Source organism: Lacerta agilis, chromosome 15, assembly GCF_009819535.1.
Source record: "Lacerta agilis isolate rLacAgi1 chromosome 15, rLacAgi1.pri, whole genome shotgun sequence".
Lineage (NCBI taxonomy): Eukaryota > Metazoa > Chordata > Lepidosauria > Squamata > Lacertidae > Lacerta > Lacerta agilis.
Window position 1 is genome coordinate 41,152,834 of NC_046326.1, and position 22,172 is coordinate 41,175,005.

At 48.1% G+C, this 22,172-nt stretch overlaps 2 protein-coding genes across 8 annotated transcripts in view; one reads left to right on the forward strand and one right to left on the reverse strand.

Moving 5' to 3' along the window:
* PIGL (phosphatidylinositol glycan anchor biosynthesis class L) overlaps positions 1-3,664 on the reverse strand; it is a 35,936-nt gene extending 32,272 nt beyond the window's left edge. Inside the window, exons 1-2 of one of the 3 annotated variants that reach the window (XM_033172113.1) lie at positions 3,236-3,662; positions 671-770 (exon numbers count right to left, since the gene is read on the reverse strand). In XM_033172113.1, the coding sequence (XP_033028004.1) occupies positions 671-770; positions 3,236-3,482 (347 nt within the window). In that variant the 5' untranslated portion in view covers positions 3,483-3,662. Of the gene's footprint in view, positions 1-670; positions 771-3,235 lie in introns of all 3 variants that reach the window. The other 2 variants (XM_033172112.1, XM_033172110.1) reach the window with 2 other exon arrangements.
* A 2,399-nt stretch (positions 3,665-6,063) lies between these two features.
* Positions 6,064-22,172, forward strand: part of NCOR1 (nuclear receptor corepressor 1) — a 101,104-nt gene continuing 84,995 nt past the window's right edge. For all 5 annotated transcript variants that reach the window (XM_033172276.1, XM_033172280.1, XM_033172277.1 and 2 more), the window contains exons 1-2: positions 6,064-6,162; positions 21,683-21,860. In XM_033172276.1, coding sequence (XP_033028167.1) covers positions 21,753-21,860 — 108 coding nt within the window. In that variant the 5' untranslated portion in view covers positions 6,064-6,162; positions 21,683-21,752. The remainder of the gene's footprint in view (positions 6,163-21,682; positions 21,861-22,172) is intronic.

The window sequence follows — 22,172 nt, forward strand, 5'->3', positions numbered from 1 at the left end:
GGGAAGTTTCTGCCCGACTTAGGGAGTGAGGAGCAAGGCTCATGTGCACAATGTCACAATGTCGGCACCTTCCCCGTCACCCTCGCAAGCTGGTGACTCTGGCCCTAACAGTTCCTCTATGAAAAATTTCACTGTGGCAGATGCAAACACAAGAGTAGATCGGATAAAGAACAGAAAGCCCACAAGTTGGATCTGCGTGCAGCAGCAACTCTCATTGCTTTTAGATTTGTCCAGAAGGAATTCAGACAAATTAACGGAGGGCGATAATGCTATCAATGGCTACTAGCCACGAAGGCTCTGCTCTGCTTCCACAGTCAGAGGGAGTGATGCTTTTGAACACCAGTTGCTGGTAAGAAAGGATACCTGCTTGTAGGCTTGCCGCAGGGATCTGGGCTGGCCACCGTGAGGGCAGGATGCTGGGCTAGATGGGCCATTGGCCTGATCCAGCACAGCTCTCCTTATGTTCTTCTGTTGCTGGAAACCACAGGAGAGGAAAGTCTCAAATGGGGGAGAGCACTGCTGCACTCAGGTTCTGATTGTTGACTTCTCATAATAGGCACCTGGTGGCCTCTGTTAAAACAGGCTATTGGACTGGATGGGCCGCTGGCCTGATCCTGCAGGGCTCCTCTCACGCTCTTACAACACTGGCATTTTAAGTGTAGAAAGCTACCTGTGGTCAATGATGGTCACATTGGAAGGCGGGATCCCTAGAACCAAACAGCTGTCCAGGAGTTCCTTCTTCCGGACATCCCCTTGGCTGTAGTAATTCCCTGGAGATAAGAAAGAAGACAGCAGTCACACTCTGCACCACAGAATCCTTCCTCCTGTGGGAAATTAAAAGCACCAAGGGACCAGCAGCTTGCGTTAAAATAACTGAGCAAAGAAAGGAATATTAAGAGATTTTCCTGAGTTTAACAAAACTGGTGACGTTAGTCTGCTGGACTGTAAAAAAGTTAAAGAATTCTACAGCACAGTACAGGCTGCTAGGTTTGCCAGGATATGAAGGAGATGGGCTGCAGAGGTTGTTTTTTTGGGGAGGAAGGCTAGGAGTAACATTTGGAATTATGAGAGAGTGCCATGGGAGCCAGTCACAAAATGGCTGCAGTGGGAGGGGCAGGGGCACGGTATAACGCAAAATGGCTGCCGTATCGAAAGTGAGACAGGACCACGAAACGGCGCAGGCATGCCCCTCCATCTGTCACCGCCACACTCTCTCAGAGAGAGAAGCTCTTTGCATCTCTCCTCTGTTCAGAACAGAACGTAGGGCTGGGGCCCAATCCTGGCAACCCACTGAAACGTGGGCATGTTTAAAAGAGCGTGTTCGATGTGGGAGAGGCGTAGCCAGTAGATACAGGAACCGAGCAGGAAAAGCAAACAGCACTGAGGATTTTTGAGGGGGACATTTACCAAGACCTTTTGCAGGTACCATAAAAGGTGCTGTTGGGCACGCTGGCACCCATGGACGCTTGCACTGGAGACCCCGGAACCAGAAAGTACAGTAATCTGAGAAAGCGAAACATATTTGGCCAACTGGGTTGAGTTAAGTGCTTGGAGTCTGTAAAGCTTCCAAGGGAACTTTTAATGACTCTTTTTTAAAAAAGATATCTATAATGCTAGGGTTAACTGCAGGTCTTGAGTGAACTTCTCAAATCCTGCCAATTCCCTACCTATTTATAACATTTATACATGCCTCTTCTGACTCACACACCAAAGTGTTCAAATTAGAGGATGTTGTTAAAACCTTAACATAAGGAGAGCGCTGTTGGAATAGACCAGAGGCCCAACTGTTCTTGCAGTGGTCAACCAAATGTATACAGGAAGCCCGAAAGTGGGGCATGACCGTGTTAATTTATAAAATCTCAAGGTAAAAGCAGCAGAATAGGCACAGACACAAACATATACATATATATGTATTAGAGGGGAAGTACGCCTGCAACTGCTGCCCAAAAGCACATAGAGAAGACTCGTAATTGCTAAATAATTCTAAAGGAAGGAGGGTGTCACCACTAAAAAGGCCCTGCTACATTGGTCTTGTTCCTCCCTGTTATTTTTAAATTGCAATTTTTAGATTGGAAGGGAGAAGAAACTACTGTATTTTATACCAGGTGACTGGATTTCTTCACCAAGGCCAGTGCTGCCTGCTCTGACTGGCAGCTGGCTCTCGGGTCTCAAGCAGAAACGGGCCTTTCTCATCCCCTGCTATGTGCTAATTGTTTTAAAAAGAAAAACTGGAGATGCCACCGGTTGAACTTGGGACCTTTTGCAGTTATGCTGTACCCAATTAGGGAACTGTGTGTGTGTGTGTATATAGTGGCCTTTCGACACTCCCCCAGCCACATACCTCTTCTATCAGAAGATGACCCACCCCCCTCACTGGCCTTTACTTTGCTTTTGCCTAGCTGAAATGTGTCCTTGAACCCAATACCTCTTGCTTGTCTGGGTAGAGAATAGACAGGAGTGTGTAAAAACCAGCCTACTGTACAAATGGCAAAATTTACATTTGTTGCCATGCCCACTCTTGCCTCTGGCCCCACCTTCCACTGGCATGGTGCCCCTGAAAGGTTGCCCAGAAGGGAATGTGGCTCTCTGGCTGAAAATGGTTCCCTGTCCTTGAGATAAGCAATGCTTCAACAATTTACCCTCTCATATATTTATAAATAAATAAATCTCTCACTATTTCATGTAGGCTGGCTAGTCAAACATTGTTGTACGCAAATAAACAGTAGTAGATTCAATTTTGGGGGAAAGTGGCGTTATACCCATTTTACTAATACAGTATGATGGCAAAATGAGGAGGGAGGAGCCCTTCACATGGGCCTTCCATCACATCCTGCAATTCTCACTTTTTGTTGTTGTTCAGTCGTTCAGTCACTGAATTCTCACTTAGCTGGAGCTATATAATAAAACAGTAAAAAATTAAGTATAAAATAATAGAATTCTCACTTATATATTCTCACTATATAAAATAAATACATAATATTGACATAATAATAAAAATTAATAATAAACGCCCTGCAATATATTAATTTATACTATAAAAATAAATAAATAAATGATTAAGAATAATCCTGTGACGTCAGAACGATCTGAACTCGCACTTCCGATCAATATAAAATGGCTGCTGCAGCGTGATGACGCCACACGCACAGCTCCGGGGAGACGGGAGCGCTTCGAAACCAGACGTCATGGTTGCTAGGCAACGCTACGCTAGCCTCCTGCTCCTCCTCCTCCTCACCTGTGGACCCGCAGAGCAGCCATAGCCTGGCTTGAGCCAAGCTGAGGATGGTGGGGGCGAAGAACATTGCTTCGTCATCAGGGTGCGCCGTCACGAACAGGGCGCGCGTCGCCGGTCCGTCGGCGAAGAGCCTCCGGCCGCTCCCCAGCCGCCAGCTCGCTCCGCGGTGCCGCCTCAGCCACCAGCAAGAAAGCAGCCATAGCAAAGGCAGAGGAAACAGCAGAGTGAACAACCCGGTTGCCACCATGACGGGAGAAGCGGGAGAAAAGGGGAGCACCACACATAAAGATTCCGGCCAGAAACTCGTTCCGCGACGGAATGGTTCCGTCTGTTCTGTGCAAAAGGGCTCTCTCCCGAAGAGAGAAGGCGAAATGAGATTCACGCCAGAATCAGTCTGAAGCTTCTCGTGAGGTGGAGTGACCTGGACCCATGCATAAACTGCGCGGAAAGGATAGCAGAGGTTTGCAACAACCAATAAACTCGCTTCCCCAAACTTACCTTATGATCTAATAAGAGAGGACCAGCGCCTCCTGAATCAGGCCAAAGGGCACTAACTAGCCCAGCATTCTGCTCTCACAGTGGCCAGCCGAATGCCCCAAGGGGAAGCTTCTCCCCTCCTGCGGTTTCCAGCAACTGGCATTCAGAGACATAGGTAAAGCACAGCCATTGTGGCCGGTTGATAGCCATTGATAGCCTTCAACATGGATTTGTCCAATCCTTTTTCAGAGCCATTGAAATTGGTGGTCATACTGCCTTCTGTGGGAGCGATTTCCATAGGAAGTCCATTTTTATATGTCCTGACTCTTTAGCTTCTTTGGATGCCCATCACTTCTAGTGCTTTGACAGAGGATAAGAACTTTTCTTTATCCACTCCCTCCATGCCATGCATAATTTTATAATCCATCAGACTTTTTGCGTTAAGGAAAGTTACAGAGAAAAGCACTGGCAAATGAGAAATAATGCTTGGCTTGGATGCAATGGAATCTAGCCAACATTTCCCAATTCCCCTGCAAATGAATCAGAATGAATGCTCAATAAACAGGTTGTCTGGCAGAAACCTTCATTTCAGTGTTATGCTTTATACATCTTCAAGCCCCAACTCATTCATTACTCTATCCTGAATCTTACACAGATGGTTAAAAATAAAGCTATCACCAACTGCTTAAAAAATCAACAAAGGAAAATCTTACAATATTTATGCATTCATTGCTGGTCTTTCTCCCTATTTGTTCAGTCGTGTCTGACTCCTATAGATTTTTAAAAAACTTCTATTGGCCAGCAGTCAAATAATTAATAAGGTTGCCACCTTTTTATGGACATAAATTATGTGCTTCCTACAGCTAAATAACAGGTAAGAAAACAAAGGTGAACTTTTGACCATCACTACAATTCTCGAAGCTACCAACATGAGTCTGACCAAACTAGGAGGCAGTGGAAGACAGCAGTGCCTGAGTCTGACCAAACTGTGGGAGGCAGTGGAAGACAGGAGTGCCTGGCGTGCTCTGGTCCATGGGGTCAAGAAGAGTAGACTAAACAACAACATCAATTCTATACACCCCACCACACTGATTTCTACCTTTTATACTCTTAAAGGTACAGAGATGCTGTCCTTTAAGAAAAAAAATGAACAGCAAAGAAAAACAAGCTCAGCAACCTTGATAATATAGCATATTTATTTGACCTTAAGAAAGTGTTTGTTGGGGGATGGGAAGACACAATCTTTCTGGTTATGTGCTGGCTGTTCTAATCAAAATGCAGGAAATGGGTATGGCAGTTGCTCAGTGAATTATGGTGAAAGAGACACCTGTAAGCTGGTGAACACTCCTAATGCTGCTGTCTTTAGGAACCAGCAAATCAACCTCTCTCAAGTAGAAAAATATATTTTAAAGTATTCCCCATGCCCCCCAACAACACACGCCAGGGCTGAATAGATGGAATTTTGGCCTCTGGATTTAAATGGTATTTTCAGCACCTCCCTCTTTAGATGAAACTCTCTTTTTCTCCGCTTGCCTTTGATAGGGAACATTCCATAACACCTTCAAAATGTGACAAGCAAGCCGTGCTGCATGGGGGCGGGGGTGTTCCTTATTTTGTTGCGTGGCAGCTGTATTTTTGCACCCCAAATCCTATCTGACTGCTTCCCTTGCTTGGGTGACTTGACTGCAAGAGAGGAATGAGCTCCTGAAACTTTAATTGCTTGCTTAATTCCTTCTTCCAGCCAACTATTAAAGGTGCAGAAGCCCCGCCTGTGTGACATCCGTCCAAGCGACTTCATTTTTTTTATTTTTGTGCGGTTTCCCCACTGGCTTTCCATCGTTTCCCGGAAGTCTTATCTGATGCGTCTCTCGCTACACCCTTCTTACCTCTATATACTCCCCGACCTCTCCCTCAGAACCCCGCTCCTTTCCACACCTCTCTCTCTTATCGCGTCCGCCCCCAATCCTTCTCTCCCATTGGCCGGCTGCTCAGAGCCACGCCCCCTTTAGCCCTTTCTCGCTATTGGCCGGGGGCTGCCGTCCTGCTCTCCCGGAGAGGGAGAGATTGCTGCTTCGCTGCCGCGCAGGTCCTAAAAGAGTCATAGTGAGCTCCCATCACCCAAGCACCCATTTCAAAATACACTTCTGGAGGGTAAAGAGAAATAGAGAGAGGGTGGAAATGCACCCTAAACCCCTTGAGTTGAGGTGTATATTCTCTCCACTGTTATAATGATTTCGTATGGTTGTTATGATGGCCGCTGTACGGAGCTGCCAGGACTCTTCGCGGTGAGGGAGAGGGAGGCGGGGGAGGAGTGGGCGGAGCCTCCGCGGGGCCGGAGGGAGGGGGAGGGCACGGCGGGGAGGGAGGGAAGGAGTCAAGATGGCGGCGGTGTTGCTCCTGAGACCGCCGAGGCGCTGGAGGAGGAGGAGGATGGTGAAGATGGGGATGAGGTAAGGCGCCCGGAGAGGGGTCGAGGAGGCGGAGGCGAGGCGGGGGCTGCCATTAGCCGCCCCCCCATTGGGAGGGGAGAAAAAGGAGGGCGAAGGGAACGGGTGGGGTCGGGTGGGGGAGGGGAGGCATCTGACAGGTCGGGTGGGGGGAGGGGGTGACTGGAGGTGGGGGGATGGTAACTTAAGGGAAGGGGGGGCAAAAGGGAGGGGAGTAACTTAATACCCCCCTACCAAAAAAAAGGGTGACTTAAAGGAGGGGGATGTACCCTCCTGAGCTCTTACTCAGAGTAGACTCTTGAGTATGGCAAAGTGAGGGTGGGGGTTTAAAACGTGCAGAACTGAGAAGAAGAGTCTGGAGTCCCTCTAAGAAGGAAGCCTCCCCCTAGTAAGTGTGGCGGACCTATGGGGCGGTCCTTTAAGAACATCTTCTTCTTCTCATCATCATCATCATTAACATTTTAATGACGCCGGTGTAATCGAACAAAAAAGCTCACTGGAGTTCAAAAGAAAGGCGTGTTACCTTCAAAAGTGTTTACATAGGGATGGGGTGGGGGTAAACAGGCAGTATTTAGGGGGACGGAGACGGCGTGGTGGATCGTGTCCCAATATTTAGTTGCGTTGCGCTCTTGACTTTTAAACATACTCTGAGTAAACCTCTTGAAGAGTAATGGGGATGAGTTAGCTGCCTGCGTTGATTTCAATGGGTCTACTCTTGGTCCATGGGGTCACGAAGAGTCGGACACGACTAAACAACGCAACTCTTGAGCGGAACTTAAGTTTGATTCCAGCCTAAGAGACAGCAGGGCGGTTCAAGGCATGTTGATTGAGGATTAAGACCTCTTTAAGATCAGCGGGGTCCTAACTGCGGTCCTAACTACATCAACTCAGGAATGAGTTCTGTTGAATTCCAGAAGGGGTGTGTGGGTCTTACTCCCGGGTAAGAGGGTTTATGGGGTTAGGATTACAGTACAGAAGTGTAGCTGAAAAGACTGAACTCTTAAGCATGTTTTCTTGGAAGTAAACCTTGTTATTTGTGTGTTTTTATGATGGAAGCCTTGGAGGGCAGTTTTTATACATTTAATCATAGACACATAGAATTTTAGAGTTGGAAGTGACTTCTGCAATACAGGAATCTCAACACGAGACCCCCACATCCAATTTGAAAACATACCAGATCCTGCTTAGCTTTGCAAATGTCCTAGCAGCTTCATTGCTGCCTATGGGAGTAAATGGACAAGGAGGAGATAGCTTCTTCCTTCTTCCTTCCCAGCTGAGTGAAAAGGATGGACAGTGCAGCTCTATAAATCTCTACTCACTCACTGGGGCTTGCTCCCAGGTAAGTGGACATAGGATTGCAGCCAAATTGCTCAGAAGCTTAAGCATATTTATTAAGAAATAAGCTCCTTTTGCTTTGAGGGGGTGGGGCTTCCCCATAGGAAGTTTGGCTTGTATAGTACTCTAAACTCTACTCAAAATGGACATACTGAAATTATTAAGGTAGTCATGTCCATTAATTTTGGTGAGTCTGCTTTGTGTTTTAGGATGGCAGCCTTACAGGGTTAATAAGTGAGTCTTAGGATGGCAGCTTTCCTCCTGAGTAGACCTGCCTGGTGGGGTTGACACCACCGTTTCTTTTGGATTGATCCCCAGGTTGATGAAGCCTGCAATTTTTGCTCAAAAAGCAAGACTTGCTTGTGTTCAGCTGGCTTTTATTCATTAGCCTACTCCTGAGAAAGTGCCCCTTGAGTTTTTGCTTTGCGGAGCAATTCTGTTCACATTTGCTCGGAAGTAAGTCTCACTAGGCTCAGTGGGCCTTACTTTCAAGTAATTAAACATAGATGGGTTGCAGTCCCAATGCACAGTTAAACTGTTGGTAAATCTCATGGAAGACAGTTGTGTTGGGGTCTTACTTCTGTGGCCGTCCAAATAGTCCTGGCCTCCCAGCTCCCACCAGCCTCGGGCCAGTATGGCAAGGTCTCTGGGATGTGTGTAATGGTTAGATTATCATACCAGGACCTGGGAGACCAAGGTTCAAATCCCCGCTTGGCCATGAAACTCACCGGCTGTGAGCTTGGGCCAGTCGCTGCCTCCATATTCCCTCATACAAACCTGCCTGGGTTTTGAGATCCTCGGGAGAGGCCCTTGTCTCAGTCCTGCCACCCTCACAGGTGTGCTTGGTTGGGATGCAGGACAGGGTCTTCTTGGTGGCTGCTCCCAGACTTTGGTACTCCCTCCCTAGAGAAGCTAGAGTGGCTCCCTCCTTGTTGTCTTCCCACCAGCAGGTGAAGATTTCCTTGTTCCCACAGGCTTTTGAGAATTGAATGCTTTGAATGAAACAGCTGGCACTGTTCTTTTTGTAATTATTTGTATGTTTCATGTACAGTGGTACCTCGGTTTACGAACTTAATCTGTTCCGGAAGTCCGTTCTTAAACTAAAGCCGTTCTTAAACCAAGGCGCACTTTCCCTAATGAGGCCTCCCGCCACCAACGCTCTTCCACCATTCGGCTTCCGTTCGTAGACCGAGGTAAAGTTCGCTAACACTACTTCCAGTTATGCGGAGTTTCTATACCGAATAGTTTGTAAACAGGGCTTTTCTTAAACCGAGGTACCACTGTATGTATATAGCTTCATCTCTATCCATGTTTAATGGTATTTTAATGATTTACTTTTCTGTGATTTTAGCGGTTCTTGTTTTTATCTGCAAGCCACCTTGAGTCACTCCAGGAGAACAGGCAGGGTATAATTATATTTAATAATAATAATAATAATAATAATAATAATAATAATAATAATAATGAAAGCAACAATAACAACACCAGCAAATCCAATCAGCCACAGCCACCTGGCTGGGGGCTGATGGGAGTTGTAGTCCAAGACAGTTGGAGGACACCTGATTGGCAAATATGGAGATAGGCATAGTTTAGGGGGAGTTGAAAGGAGTGGATTGTATTGGTCCTGGGCAAGACTAATATAACAGGGGGTGCAACTTGTAATCTTGTCTGCATTGATTCTGCAAGTGAACTCCCCTGAACTCCATGCGGCTGACACTTGAGTAAACCCATACCACACTGTGCATCTCCTTCAGATGTCAATGAGATAAAGAACTACACAACTTTTAGAAGACCTCTGAAGGCAGCCCTGTATCGGGAAGTTTTTAATGTTTGATACTTTGTTATGTTTTATATATGCTGTAAGGCTCCCAGAGTGGCTGGGGAAACCCAGCCAGATGGGCGAGGTATAAATATAATTATTATTTAAAATGCACTGAACTGAGCCTTTCCTTATTTTGCTTTCTTTCTTTTTCAATGCCGTGTGCATTGGCACATGGATGCCAACATCTCGTTAACGCTGCTCTTCCAGTTTTATCGTGCTCTGTCCGGGGATGTGTCTAGGCTTGGGGAAAGAGGTGGAACAGCTGAAGAAGTCAACGTGCAGCGTGGGTGTGTGGTCAGAGGTGTTTTGATGATTTTATTTGGGGGGGGGGAACAACAGCAACAAAAAAGAAAATAATATTTCCAGTGCAACATGGGCGAGTATAGACCGAAGGGACTGAGGGGATGTTTCTCCACATGATAAAGCTGTTGGTGGCTGCTAGCTGCCTGCGATGGCTGTGTGCAGGGTTCGAAATTAGCCAGGGCACCAGGTGCGTTTTGCGCCTAAAGATTCTCAATTTGCAAACACCTCAAAAAGTACTCTGGGCGCCGTTTTCTGTGCCTGACTGACACTCCAGGATTACTGAAATGTATGTGCTTTGAAGCCTCAAAGTACTGGTATATGTTAAGGATAGACAACACTTTAAGGAATTTAACAATAAACAGTATACTGTTTTGAAAACTCAAGTATGGTACCAATATTTTTAATGTCGGCACCAAATGAAACAATTTCTGCTAAAAAATGTGATATTGGCAATGTGTCACTTAAGTGAATTGTGTATTTAATTCAAGCTTATCAAAATAATAAAAAGTGTTGCCGCCTGCCCCCCCCAGTGGCGACTAGACATTCTGTTTTGGCGCCCACAACCCAGGTCCCAGAAGGCATTTGGCTCCTAGCTTTTCTACCCCAGTTTCTAACACTGTCCAGAGAATAAAGCTATAGGTGGATGCTAGTTGTGATGGCCTATGCTGTTGAAGTCAGCCTCTGGACTCAATTTGCTAGGAATCACAAGGGACAAGAGTTGCCGTTAATGCTCAGGTCTGGCTTGCAGGTTTCCTGTAGACATCTGGCTGGTCCCTGTGAGGATGGAGTGCTGGACTCAGGTAGCCTGCTTTGACCTGATCCAGCCGCAGGGCTCTCATGTTTAGGACTCACAACTTCCATCAGCCCAAGTAGCTGGCATGGTCAATTGTCTGAAGGCCACCAGGTTGGGGGCACCTAGGCTTTGTAGTCCAACCCGAGTGTGTCAGCTGTACCTCTTCCTGGATGTCTGGTCTGGCCACATGGCCACACCCCTTAATCACATCCCATTTGGATTACTGTAGCACGATCTACGTGGGGCTGCCTTCGAAAAGTGCCCGGAAACTTCATTTGGCCCAAAGAACGGCAGCCAGACCATTGCCCAGGGCTGTTACAGGGAGCCCTCGCTACAACAGCACCACTGCAGCTACCAGCCTGATTCTGGGCACAATTCAAAATGCTGGCTATTACCTATAAAGCCCTATAGGTTTTAGGCCCAGACTAGCTGAATGACCCTGTTCTCCCATATGAACCTGCTTCTTCTCTGAGGTCTTCAGGGGAGTCCCACCACCATCACAGATCTGCTTGGTGGGGACGCAGCAGAGGACCTCCTGGGTGGCTGGTTCCAGGCTTTGGAACTCCCTTCCTAGAGAAGAAGTCTTCACTGCTGGCAGGTGAAGACTTCTTGTTCCAACAGACTTTGTGGAACTGGCTGCTTTTAAGGAAAGGGTTTTCAGTAGCGCTGTATCTGTGTCCTTTTTATCGGATGTTTTAGCAGATTTGGTATTTACGGTATATCATTTTAACCCCGTCATAGTTTCATTACTTTTTGACTGCTGTCTTTTCTTCGTTTTTGTGAGCCACCTTGAGTCCCCTGTTCTGGGGGAAAGGCAGGATATAAATACATCAAATAACAGTGGGGGAAAGGCTGCTCCCATGCTTGACCCAGTGAGCAGGAAGAGGTCGCTCAGAAAGGCCAGGTCCCACATGAGAGTTGATGCAGATGTGGAGGAAGAGGCGGGTTCTGGCTAGGGGAAGCCCCAGGCATCCATAGTCATCTCTCGGTGGCTATATGATGCGTGCTTCTGTCTAGACACTGGAGGCTGGTGGGAGTACAGCCCTCCCATCTCTTTCCTCCAGCCTTGTTCAGAGGAGCTGCAGGCTGAAAAATTTGTCATGTTTCCCCCTGCACTTTTGGGTTGCTGCCTGCCTAAGTCGGGCATTGCTGCTTGCCCAGGCTCACTTGTTTGTGGGACTCCCGTAAGGGTCCCAAGCCTCTGTTGGGTCTGAGCAACTGAGTCCTCTGCGACCAGAGTCGTTTTCTTCCAAAGCTGCACCCCAGCTGCAAGATTCTGCCTGCAAAAAAGCCCCTGGCTTCTCTCTCCTAGCCAGCCCCCCTCCCCACAACCCCGCTTGTGGGTCTTGAATGACATTGTGTAGACGTGTGTTCCCTTTGCAACTCTGTGAAGGTCACAACTGCTGCCCAAAGTTACTCCACGCCCCCTCCTGCCTCCTTCCCACCCACCCCCCCTTACCCACCCACCCCTTTTGTCCAGGACAGGCCCATTATTCCTTCCTGAAGTCCTTCAATGATTTACAGATATTTCTCGCTCTGGTAGGTTAGCTTGTTATGTCAGTGTTTCAAAATGCTTGGGCATGTTTGATTTATTGATTGATTTATTAACTTGGCGAGAGCTGTCGCAGAGCAAGAGTCTAAGCCACTTGTCTGTGAACCAGGAAATCCCCATTTTCAGATCTCACAGCTGCCGGGAGGGACCAGAAACGGGTGTCAGAGAGAGCCCCTACTCTCAGAGCAGAAGGTCGGTTCAATCCTCAGCATCTCCAGTTACAAGGATCAAGTGACACACGATGATGATTTGTTCAATTTTTATTCCCCCATCCCCTGCCAAAGGGGTCCTGGGCAGTAGACACACCAGTACTAAAACTTTTTTTTTTCCCTTTCAAAAAAACATTTTTTAAAATGGTTAAAAACACTTGAAAAACAGTGATCTGGAGCAATATCTTTCGGGCATCAAAATGCCTGCGTAAGCAGGGATCTTTTTTAAATCCCTTCTGAAAGCTAATAAAAAGAGGGAGCAGGTGCACCTCACTAGGGTGGCCGTTTCCATGGATGGGGAACCACCACCGAGAAGACCCTGTCTCCTGTGTGAAAATCACCAGGGCCTCCTCCCCTGCCAATGGTAGGGCCCGAGATGGTAATCGGGGAAAGGCAGCTATTTTTCGCAAGAGAGGCGGCCCTGGTGCTTCTCCTCGTTCCGGCTATTCCTGATGTGCTCAAAGCGCTTTGCATTGGCATGGCAGGCTGTCCCAGGATTCGGGGGGTTTTATTTTTCTTTTTTTGCAAGGTTGGCTTCTTGTCACAGGGTGGTTTGATCGAGCGAGATGACTTTCTGGCTGCCTTCCAGCTCTGCAAAGTGTCACGAGGCGCCTTGGGACGGTGTGTCAGCTGATCGCTGGGCAAAGGTGTCCCTGTTTGAGTGTCTCTGTGGATTTAAAGAGAAAGCAGGCCTCGGGTCTTCCCCTGCTTGCTCCAAAGCTAGCCTGGTGGGAGGCGGTGGAGAAGGGGGTCAGGGTGGGAGGAGTTGCCGTTGGTCTTTCCAAATGCCGCGGTGTGGATTAGATATGCAGGGCTATATCTGGGCTGGCCTCATGGGGGGCCTGTCACGGAGCGAATTGCCATACAATGGATTAGGAGCTTTGGGCTGTGCTGATCCCTCTAGCTCAGTATTGCCTACACTGACTGGCAGCAGCTGTCCAGGGTTTCAGGCAAGGGGACATTGCTAGCCCTACCTGGAGATGTCAGGGATTGGATTGGGGGGGGGGGAGCTTTCTAAATGCACGGTGGATACTCTGCCAGTGAGATACAGGATTCCATTCTAAACGATTCTGAGGGCTGGTTTAAATGGGAACAAAGGAAGCTGTCATATGTAGAGTCAAACCATCGATCCATTTAGGATCAATGCCAGGAATTGAACCTGGGATCTTCTAAATGCGGAGCAGATGCCCCACCGCAGAGTTTTGGCCTTTAATACTGCAAAGAGAGCTTTCCCCTCGTCAATTTCTCTTTCTTTTAATTTCCCCTTGGCTCAGGAGGATCAGATTGCTGCTTCTGTCTTTAATGTATCTCTGTGTTTATAGTATGTATGTATATTTCAGAACATCCCTATACTGCTTGATTGCAGTAAAACTTCAAACTTTGACTGTATATTATAAGGGAATCCTAAGAAGGAATTCCAAGGCTAACCAGTGATCTGAATCTGCTGCAAGGCAGCAGCCTCCGCACGTATTTAGTTCAACTAGCAGTTTGTAAGCATCCCAATGCAGTGAAAGAGCAGAGCAGAGAGCACTCAGAGAACTATTGTATGAAACAGTTAGGAGCCCCACCGCAATAAAATTCATTAAGGAACAGCATGGGCTGGCTGCTTGTCATCGGTGATGTCACAGGTGCTGTCCAGTAGGTGCCTGTGGCACTTGCCCAGCGACATTCCATGTAGCAACATCCAATGGGGTTGTGCTGGTCAAGGAGAAAACTGCCCTTTTGGAGCATCGTAAGTGCTTCCTGGAGGTGATTTTGAAAAGTGCAAGAGAGGAAGTGCTGGTTCTCAAATCGAGCCTTTCCCCGTTCTCTCCCCTCACCCCCACCCGCTTTCCTAAAGCACTGTGCATGCTAATTAGGTTGCTATAACTATTGAAAGCGTTCGGGATTTTGATAGTGCCCAACGGTGTGATCCAACACCTCTGGTCGTGCAAGCCCCACGTGCCTCTCTTCCAGTGCAAAAATGTATACCTCCCGAGCGGCGAGAACTCTGAATTTAAGCTTTCCGTTTGGCTGCGCTTGTAAGGACACCCAAGTGAGATCTCACACTCAGAAGACTTAGCAGCGCGATCAGATGCGCGTTTGTTGGTACGCTAATTCCCGCTGTGTTCAACAGGGCTTAGTGAGTGTGTGTAGGGTTTCTCATGGCTAAATTCTACCCAGAGGAACGCAAGAAGAAGCTGCCTTTTACCAAACAAGATCTCTGATCCATCTAGCCCAGAATTCTCTACAGCCAGAGGCACTATTTCTTCTGGTTACCAGTTGCTGGAAACCCCAGGAGGGGAGAGGAGGGTGCTCTTGCACTCAGGTCCTGCATGTGGCCTTCTCAAATCTGCCATCTGGTTGGCCACTGTGAGAACATGGCTCTTCCCCAGTCTATGAAGCTGCCTTACGCGGTTGGTCTGTCCTGATCGGTATTGTCTATCTGTTGGCAGGGTTTCAGACAGGGACTCTTTCCCCCAGGCCTACCTGGAGATGCCGTGGAGAAATAAAGGCACGAGAGAAGAGAGAAAATATTTGAAGCAGCCTGACAAGGATGCATGAGTTTCTGGGGTATATGTAAGATGGAGGGATAGACTAAACTGGACAGGGATCCAGGGAGAGGGGATTTGCCTTCTCACACCCAAACTAGCTTGTAGAAAGTAGGCTGGAAGGCAGGTGAATTAGGGGTGGGCAATGGTTGCTGGGAAAATCAAGCTAACAAAGTTTCCCACGCCTGGCAGGGATTATTAGTTCCTTTTTGTTGGTGAGGCCTGTGGCTCAGCAGCAGAGCATCTGCGCTGCCTGCAAAGGGTCCCAAGTTCATTCCCCGCAGGCATCTCCAGGTAGGGGTGGGAAAGACCCCCCTGCCTGAAATCCTGAAAGTCTGCTCTGAGTCAGTGTAGACAGCAGTGAGCTTAGATGCAGCAGTGGTCTCACTGCTCCTGTTTAAATCAGCCCTTTGTTCAGAACCACGAGGACCGAAAACTTACTTCATTTTAAGAGAAGGGCTCTTCCCCTCCCACCACTCACCAGTTCAATACAGCTGCAAAGAAGTCCTCTTTTGGGGCCCTAACGGCCAGCCCTAAATCCAAGTCCCTGATAATGCTATGTAGCCCAGCAGGGGAGGGGGCAAGAAGAAAACTACCCTCTCCTCCCTGCCTGAATAGCTCTGCAAGGCTCCTGTTCCAAGCTTCCCGAGCCCTGGACAGAAGTGAGCCTACGCTGCAACGTGTTGTTGCAGTTCTTGCTTATCTCTGCCGTTCAGGTGGATGCCTGGGCGCATGTAGATTCCTGCAAGTGCACGAACCACTGAGTAAATAGTGGCTTGTCTAAAGCCGCCCAGTGAACACACTGGGCAGAGGTGTAATTTAAACCACCGACTTCCTGACTTGTAATCCGCTATGGTGAACCAGCTCTTCTCTTCTCTTCTCTCCCCGCCCCCGTCAAAAAGCGAGGGGAATGCCCAGGTCAACCACACGTTCACATTGCTCAGCCTGACACTTAAGTTCCTGCACTGGGACTTGTTGGGGTCTCCTTCTGTTTTGCAAGTGATTCTCGTCTGGGTTCCTCCTCTACAAGGGAGCAGAGCGGGGCCACCCCCAAAGTGTTTGGCTGCTGCAGCAAAAATTCTTCTTCTTCTTCTTCTTCTTCTTCTTCTTCTTCTTCTTCTTCTTCTTCTTCTTCTTGTTAATTGAATTTATATACTGCCCTATACCTGCAGGTCTCAGGGTGGTTCACAGGATAAAATCGCCTTTGTAGCTTGGTGATTGCCTGGGATGCAGAAACAAACCATGCTTTATCTATCTATTGATTACATTTATACCCCACTTTTCCTTGAGGTTGTGTACATTGGTCTCCTCCTCCATATTTTATCCTCCCAATAACCCTGGGAGGTAGGTTAGGCTGAGAGTGAGTGATTGGACCAGGTTCACTCAGTGAGCTTTGTGGCTGAGGGGGATTTGAACCCTGATCTCCCAGGTTTGAGTCTGAATGCACCACACTGGCTGTGCAAGGTTAAGGGTTCTTGCAAAGCGCCACACCATAGTTGAAACCAGCCGAGGGCTGTAAGCCCACAGCAATCCATGGCTTCAAACTGTGGTTCTTTGGCAGCGAATGCACCGTTGCTAAGCAGCTGGGCAGGGTTTGGATGATTAGGCAGACTGTGGTTTAATAAACCATAGCTTGGTAAACTGTGGTTTCGCACTGCATACGTAAAAGGTCATAGACCTTGTTGCTTTCTGGGTTCATTCAGATTGCTTAAGGCAGCCTTGCCAAATGCACGTCAAACAAACCACGGTTGAATAAGCTATTGTTTGGTAAACTGTGGCTACGCACTATGTGTGAACGCACCCTGTCCTTTTCCTGCAGATGGGTTAAGGCGGCTTTGCCAAGGATACACCCCTGGCCGGCCTTTATCTGCAAGAAAACCCAGTGCAGGCCATGCTTTCCAACTGCAGTTGAGAACTACGCTCCTGAGCTCCCAGCTCAAGGGGGCTTGCAGTTGGGGTCTCCACTGAAATGACGTGACCTTTTTAGACCAGCTGCACAGCCCAAGAGAGCACTTTAGAGCTGCGTTCCTTGTGCATCTGAGCGAGGGTGGGCGAGACAGTTCCCAACAGCTGTTAACGGTAGCGGAGGATTATTGTTTTTTTAGGGGGGGGGTTCCCTTTGCTCCGATCGTGGCTCCCTCTGTCTCCAGCGTAAGCGGTGCTATTTTTGACATATATGGGATTATCAGGTCAACGGGATGTGGCATTCTGTCTCTGCTGCGGAACAGATTCTTTTCGGGGCTTGGTGGACGACCGACCGTCCTTACCGGGGGGGGGGGGGGTGAGGGAGAGAGAGAAGAGGAAACTGTGTGAAACCTCAGGGGAGAGAAGTCAGAGCACTGGCTTCCTGTCCCAGAATACATGAGTCCTGCCTCAGGGTGGCAGATCCAGGGCATACAGCATCACTTGGGATTCCTGCAAGAAGATCTTCTCTGATCGCTGAGAAGCCACGGCTTCTGCATAGCAATTTTTTGGGGGGTGGGGAGGGGAAGCTGTGTTCTAGGTACCAAACAAACAAACAAACAAACCTCACCCTTGGGTGACCAGGTCCCTGGGACTTTCTTTCCATGCTGACTTAGCAGAAACACACGCAAGCTGTTCCATCTCGGAAGCAATTGGTTTCCTGCACAATGGGGATTTACCCTCATTAACACTAATTACTGGAGGCTAGACGGGTTTGGGGAGGGTGCGTGGCTCGCCACAGTAGTTTAAAAAACAAAACACACTGTGGTGGCCATCTTAATTTTTTTATTTTATTTAAAAGAGCAGGTTGTTAGCAACTGTCATAGGCTGTGGAGGAGTCTGGTCAACTGCCCAGATGTCATCTCCATACTTTCAAGCATATATTTGAATCCATAAGGACGAGCAACTTGCTTCACTTGCTCGAGTGATTTTTTTGCCCAAGGACGGAAAGAAGAAAATGTCCCATCGAAAGAAGAACGGCAGCATAAGTTATTAGAGTACTCAGAAATGAGTAGAACTTCAGTTCTATGATTCTGTGACCTGAGATGAGTCTTGAAGTGCTGCTTCTGTCATCACACAGAACACCTGCCCGCTTTCTTACCTGTGTCGCCTGTCTGCAGAGCAGTGCAGTGGTTGTGGAAGCCTCAAGCACATGCCACGTTAGCCTGAAATCTATACGGCCACACAAGTTTGAGGTTGGAGCGATGGGGGCAGGAAAGGCAGGAGCCAGCGTAAAATAACAAGAACAACAACAAGAACAACAACAATAATACAGTGGTGCCTCGCTGGACGAAAATAATTCGTACTGCGAGTATTTTCGTCTAGCGATTTTTCGTCTAGCAAAGCACCAATGCAAATAGCGGTTTTCGCTAGATGAATTTTTTTTTTTCGTCTTCCAAGGCAGCCCCATTGACAAATTCGTCTTGCGGGGCAGCCTTCCGCTAGCAAATTCCTTTCGTCTAGCGAGTTTTTCGTCTAGCGAGGCATTCGTCTAGCGGGGCACCACTGTAAATAGAAAAGTCTTGAGGCTCCTGAAGGCCTTAGTAACTCAGACATACATGCTAATTGCCAAAATGGCACCCTAAACCTAAGTTACGATCGCCACAACAGAATGTATAGGAGCCATCTTTTCTCTTTTTGTTGTTATTATTCATTTTTATTATTTCTGTTTCTAATATTTCTATTTCTAGAGAATTCTCTAAGGGACATTTTGCGTTCCCCATATTTATTGACCGACTTAATTTATAGAGCTGCCCTGTAGCAGAAGAACTCTAGGAAGCCAGTGTGATTCAGTGGTTAAGAGTGTTGGACTAGGACCTGGGAGATCAGGGTTCGAATCCACACTCAGTCAGGAAGCTCGCAGGGTGACCTTGGAGTCAGTCACAGCCTTTTCACCTGCCTCACAGGGTTGCTGTCAGTACATTTCCGAGCACAATTCAAAGTGTTGGTGTTGACCTTTAAAGCCCTAAACCAGTGTTTTTCAACCACTGTTCCGCGGCACACTAGTGTGCCGCGAGATGTTGCCTGGTGTGCCGTGGGAAAAATTTGTTTATTTGATTCCTATTCAAGAGAATTACTTTATATATAGTCAATATAGGCACAGAGTTAAATTTTTTAACATTTTCTAATGGTGGTGTGCCTCGTGATTTTTTTCATGAAACAAGTGTGCCTTTGCCCAAAAAAGGTTGAAAAACACTGCCCTAAACGGCCTCGGTCCTGTATACCTGAAGGAGTGTCTCCACCCCCATTTTTCCGCCCGCACACTGAGGTCCAGCGCCAAGGGCCTTCTGGCGGTTCCCTCACTGCGAGAAGCAAAGTTACAGGGAACCAGGCAGAGGGCCTTTTCGGTGGTGGTGCCCGCCCTGTGGAACACCCTCCCACCAGATGTCAAAGAAAAAAACAACTACCAGACCTTTAGAAGACATCTGAAGGCAGCCCTGTTTAGGGAGGCTTTTCATGTTTAATAGATTATTGCATTTTAATGTTCTGTTGGAAGCCGCCCAGAGTGGCTGGGGAAACCCAGCCAGGTGGGCGGGGTATAAATTATTATTATTATTATTATTATTATTATTATTATTATTAACTGAGCAGGGGGTGAATTATGGACTCCTTGGAGAAAAGGTGGGCTATAAATGCAGTAAATAAGAGCCAGTGTGGTGTAGTGGTTAAGAGCGGCAGACTCGTAATCTGGTGAACCGGGTTTGCGTCTCCGCTCCTCCACATGCAGCTGCTGGGTGACCTTGGGCTAGTCATACTTCTTTGAAGTCTCTCAGCCCCACTCACTTCACAGAGTGTTTGTTGTGGGGGAGGAAGGGAAAAGAGAATGTGAGCCGCTTCGAGACTCCTTTGGGTAGTGATAAAGCGGGATATCAAATCCAAACTCCTCCTCCTCCTCCTCCTCCTCCTCCTCCTCCTCCTCTTCTTCTTACCTGCTGAAGCAAGCTGAAGTGGGCAGGTTTCCCACTCCAGGTACACCTTTGCACCCCTTCCCAATAGCATTTTGTGTCTGCACAATTTCTTCTAAACTTTTCTGACGGTCCCCGGGCGCATCCTTTCCGAAACCTCTTTTTAAATGTGTGCATTCTCTCAAAATACATGCCCAGAATGTACCTTTTGACCCTGAGCACTGGCTAGCACCATTCAGGAGGAGGTGCAAAAATCCAGAGGTTTGTCCAAGTCCTGACCAACTTGCCGGGCAAGAGGGATATTTTTGCATAAGGCTTCACGAAGATCTACCTGCTTGGCTGCAGAGACACAGAGCACATTGAAAGCACCTGACGGCAACCCCTTAGAATCCTGGGAACTGTAGTTTATTAAGGGTCCTGGGAATTGCATTCCTTTGAGGAGTCAACTGCAGCTCCCAGGATTCTTCTGGGGAAGCTATGTGCTTTAAATGTATGTGTGTGTGTATGAGAAAGAGAAGGATTGGGAGGTCAGGTTAGGAAAGCACGATTTGGCTTGTATGAGTCATCCGATGTTATGACTCAGTAACGTGGGTGGCCGGCCTCTTGCACAGACGCCGCTGGTGGCAGGCTTGGGTCGGAGCTGGAGGTGTGTGGCTCCAGGGCTGCAGCTGCAGTGCAGGATGGCGCTTTGCAATCCCTTTCCCAGGGATGGGCTGCTGTGGCCCTCGGGCGCGGGGTGGATCCCAACTCCCGGCAGCCAGCCTAGCCCAAGGGCTTTCTGGGCTAGGCCAGTGGCCCATCTAGTCCAGCATCCTGTATCCACAGTGGCCCCAGATACACCTGTGCAGAGCAGGATTTGTGCACGAGAACCCTCTCGTCTCCGGTGGTTTCCTGCAGCTGGAATTCAGAAGCATTGCTGTTTCTGTCTGTGGAAGCAGAATGTAGCCACTGTGGCTGTGAGCCATCAAGAGCCTTCCCCGCCCCCATGTCCTCTTTTGAAGCCATCCATGTCGGTGCTCCTGTGGCAGGGAGTTCCACAGTTTAACCATGTGCTGCGCGAAAAGAAGCCCTTTCTTTTCTCCGTCCCAAATCTTCATACACCCAGTGTAGCTGCTGGGAGTGATTATATATGGGGGAACCCAGGGAGCTGCTCACTGATCCACCTAGCTCAGTACTGACCGACCATGGCTATCCTGGGCGAGGGGGCCCTGTCGAAATGCCTCTGATGTTCTCAGTTTCAAATCTCTGAGGTTTAATTTATGTCTTCAGTTTTGCATGTTGTATTTTTTTAGCGTTGTAAGCCGCTTTGAGACCCAGATGGTGGAAAGTGGGGTGTTGATTTTTGAAATAATAAATAAAATACAGGATGGGTAACTAGACAAGTAGCAGACTTTAATTGCAAAAGCAACCATGAGCTCAGTTTGGTTATGGCACAGAAAATGAATTTTCTCTGGTTGGAATGCTGAACTGTAGAAGTGTGAGTGTGTAAGTTTGTGTGTTGCGTGTAGCTCTGCTTGGTAAGACTTTGAGCTTGTATAAGAATAATTGTACAAGAATATTGTTAAAACCCCAAATTTATTTTACAAATATTGAGCAACATGGTCACTCAGTGCCATCAGTATATGCAAATGTATAGAACCTTTGTTCACCATAGAAATGGAACTGACAGGTGGCGAATACTTTTATTTTTATAAATCTTTACTGTTTGCAAAGGGAATCTCTGCATGAGTCAATACTTTGCTGTCCCTTTGGAGCTGCTCTGCAACTTTCTAGTTTTCTCCTTGCTGGCTGTGACGCTTTACAGTTTAAATTTTTGATGCTCTGTTTCTTTTGTGTGTTTTTTTATGTTTGCACTTTTTCTGCTGTTAACGAATTAATGATAAATAAGTCCCAAAGCAGGTCTGATGAGCCTGAGACCCACTTTCCCCTCTGCTCCGGTATCTGGCGTACACACCACCTTCGGCAACCATGCTTTTCCCGTCGCTCACAGCTGTGCCGAAGTGAACCGCGATGGTGACAGGTGATGGCGTGGGGTTTCGGCAGCTTCTTACCATCTCTCTCTCTCTCTCTCTCTCTCCCCCCCCCCCCCCCCATATCCCTTTTTTAACAGACTCTTTCCCGGAAACACGATTGCTCGCCGGCCTTGATCTCGCATCGCGGCGAGGAGCCCTCCTCCGAGAATGTCAAGCTCAGGCTACCCTCCTAGCCAAGGAGCGTTCAGCACAGAACAAGGGCGCTACCAGACGCATTCGGTCCAGTACACATTCCCCGGCAGCCGACACCAGCAGGCAAGTGGGGGGGGGGTTGCAGGGAGAGGGCGCGCTTTCTGGGGAACTCCTGGGCGCCCCCGCTGGAGGGCTCTCCATGGCTGCTAGCCACAGTGGCTGTGCTCTTCCTCCACCCTTGGAAGCAGCAATGCTTCTTGGTTGCTGGAAACCACAGGAGGCGAGGGGGCTCTTGTGCTTGGGTCCCACTTGTGGGTTTTCCCTTGGGGCATCTGGTTGGCTGCTGTGAGACCAGGATGTTGGGCCAGAGGGGCCATGGGCCTGATCCAGCAGCCTCTCCTTATGTTCTTATTCAGGAACACAGGAAGCTGCCTT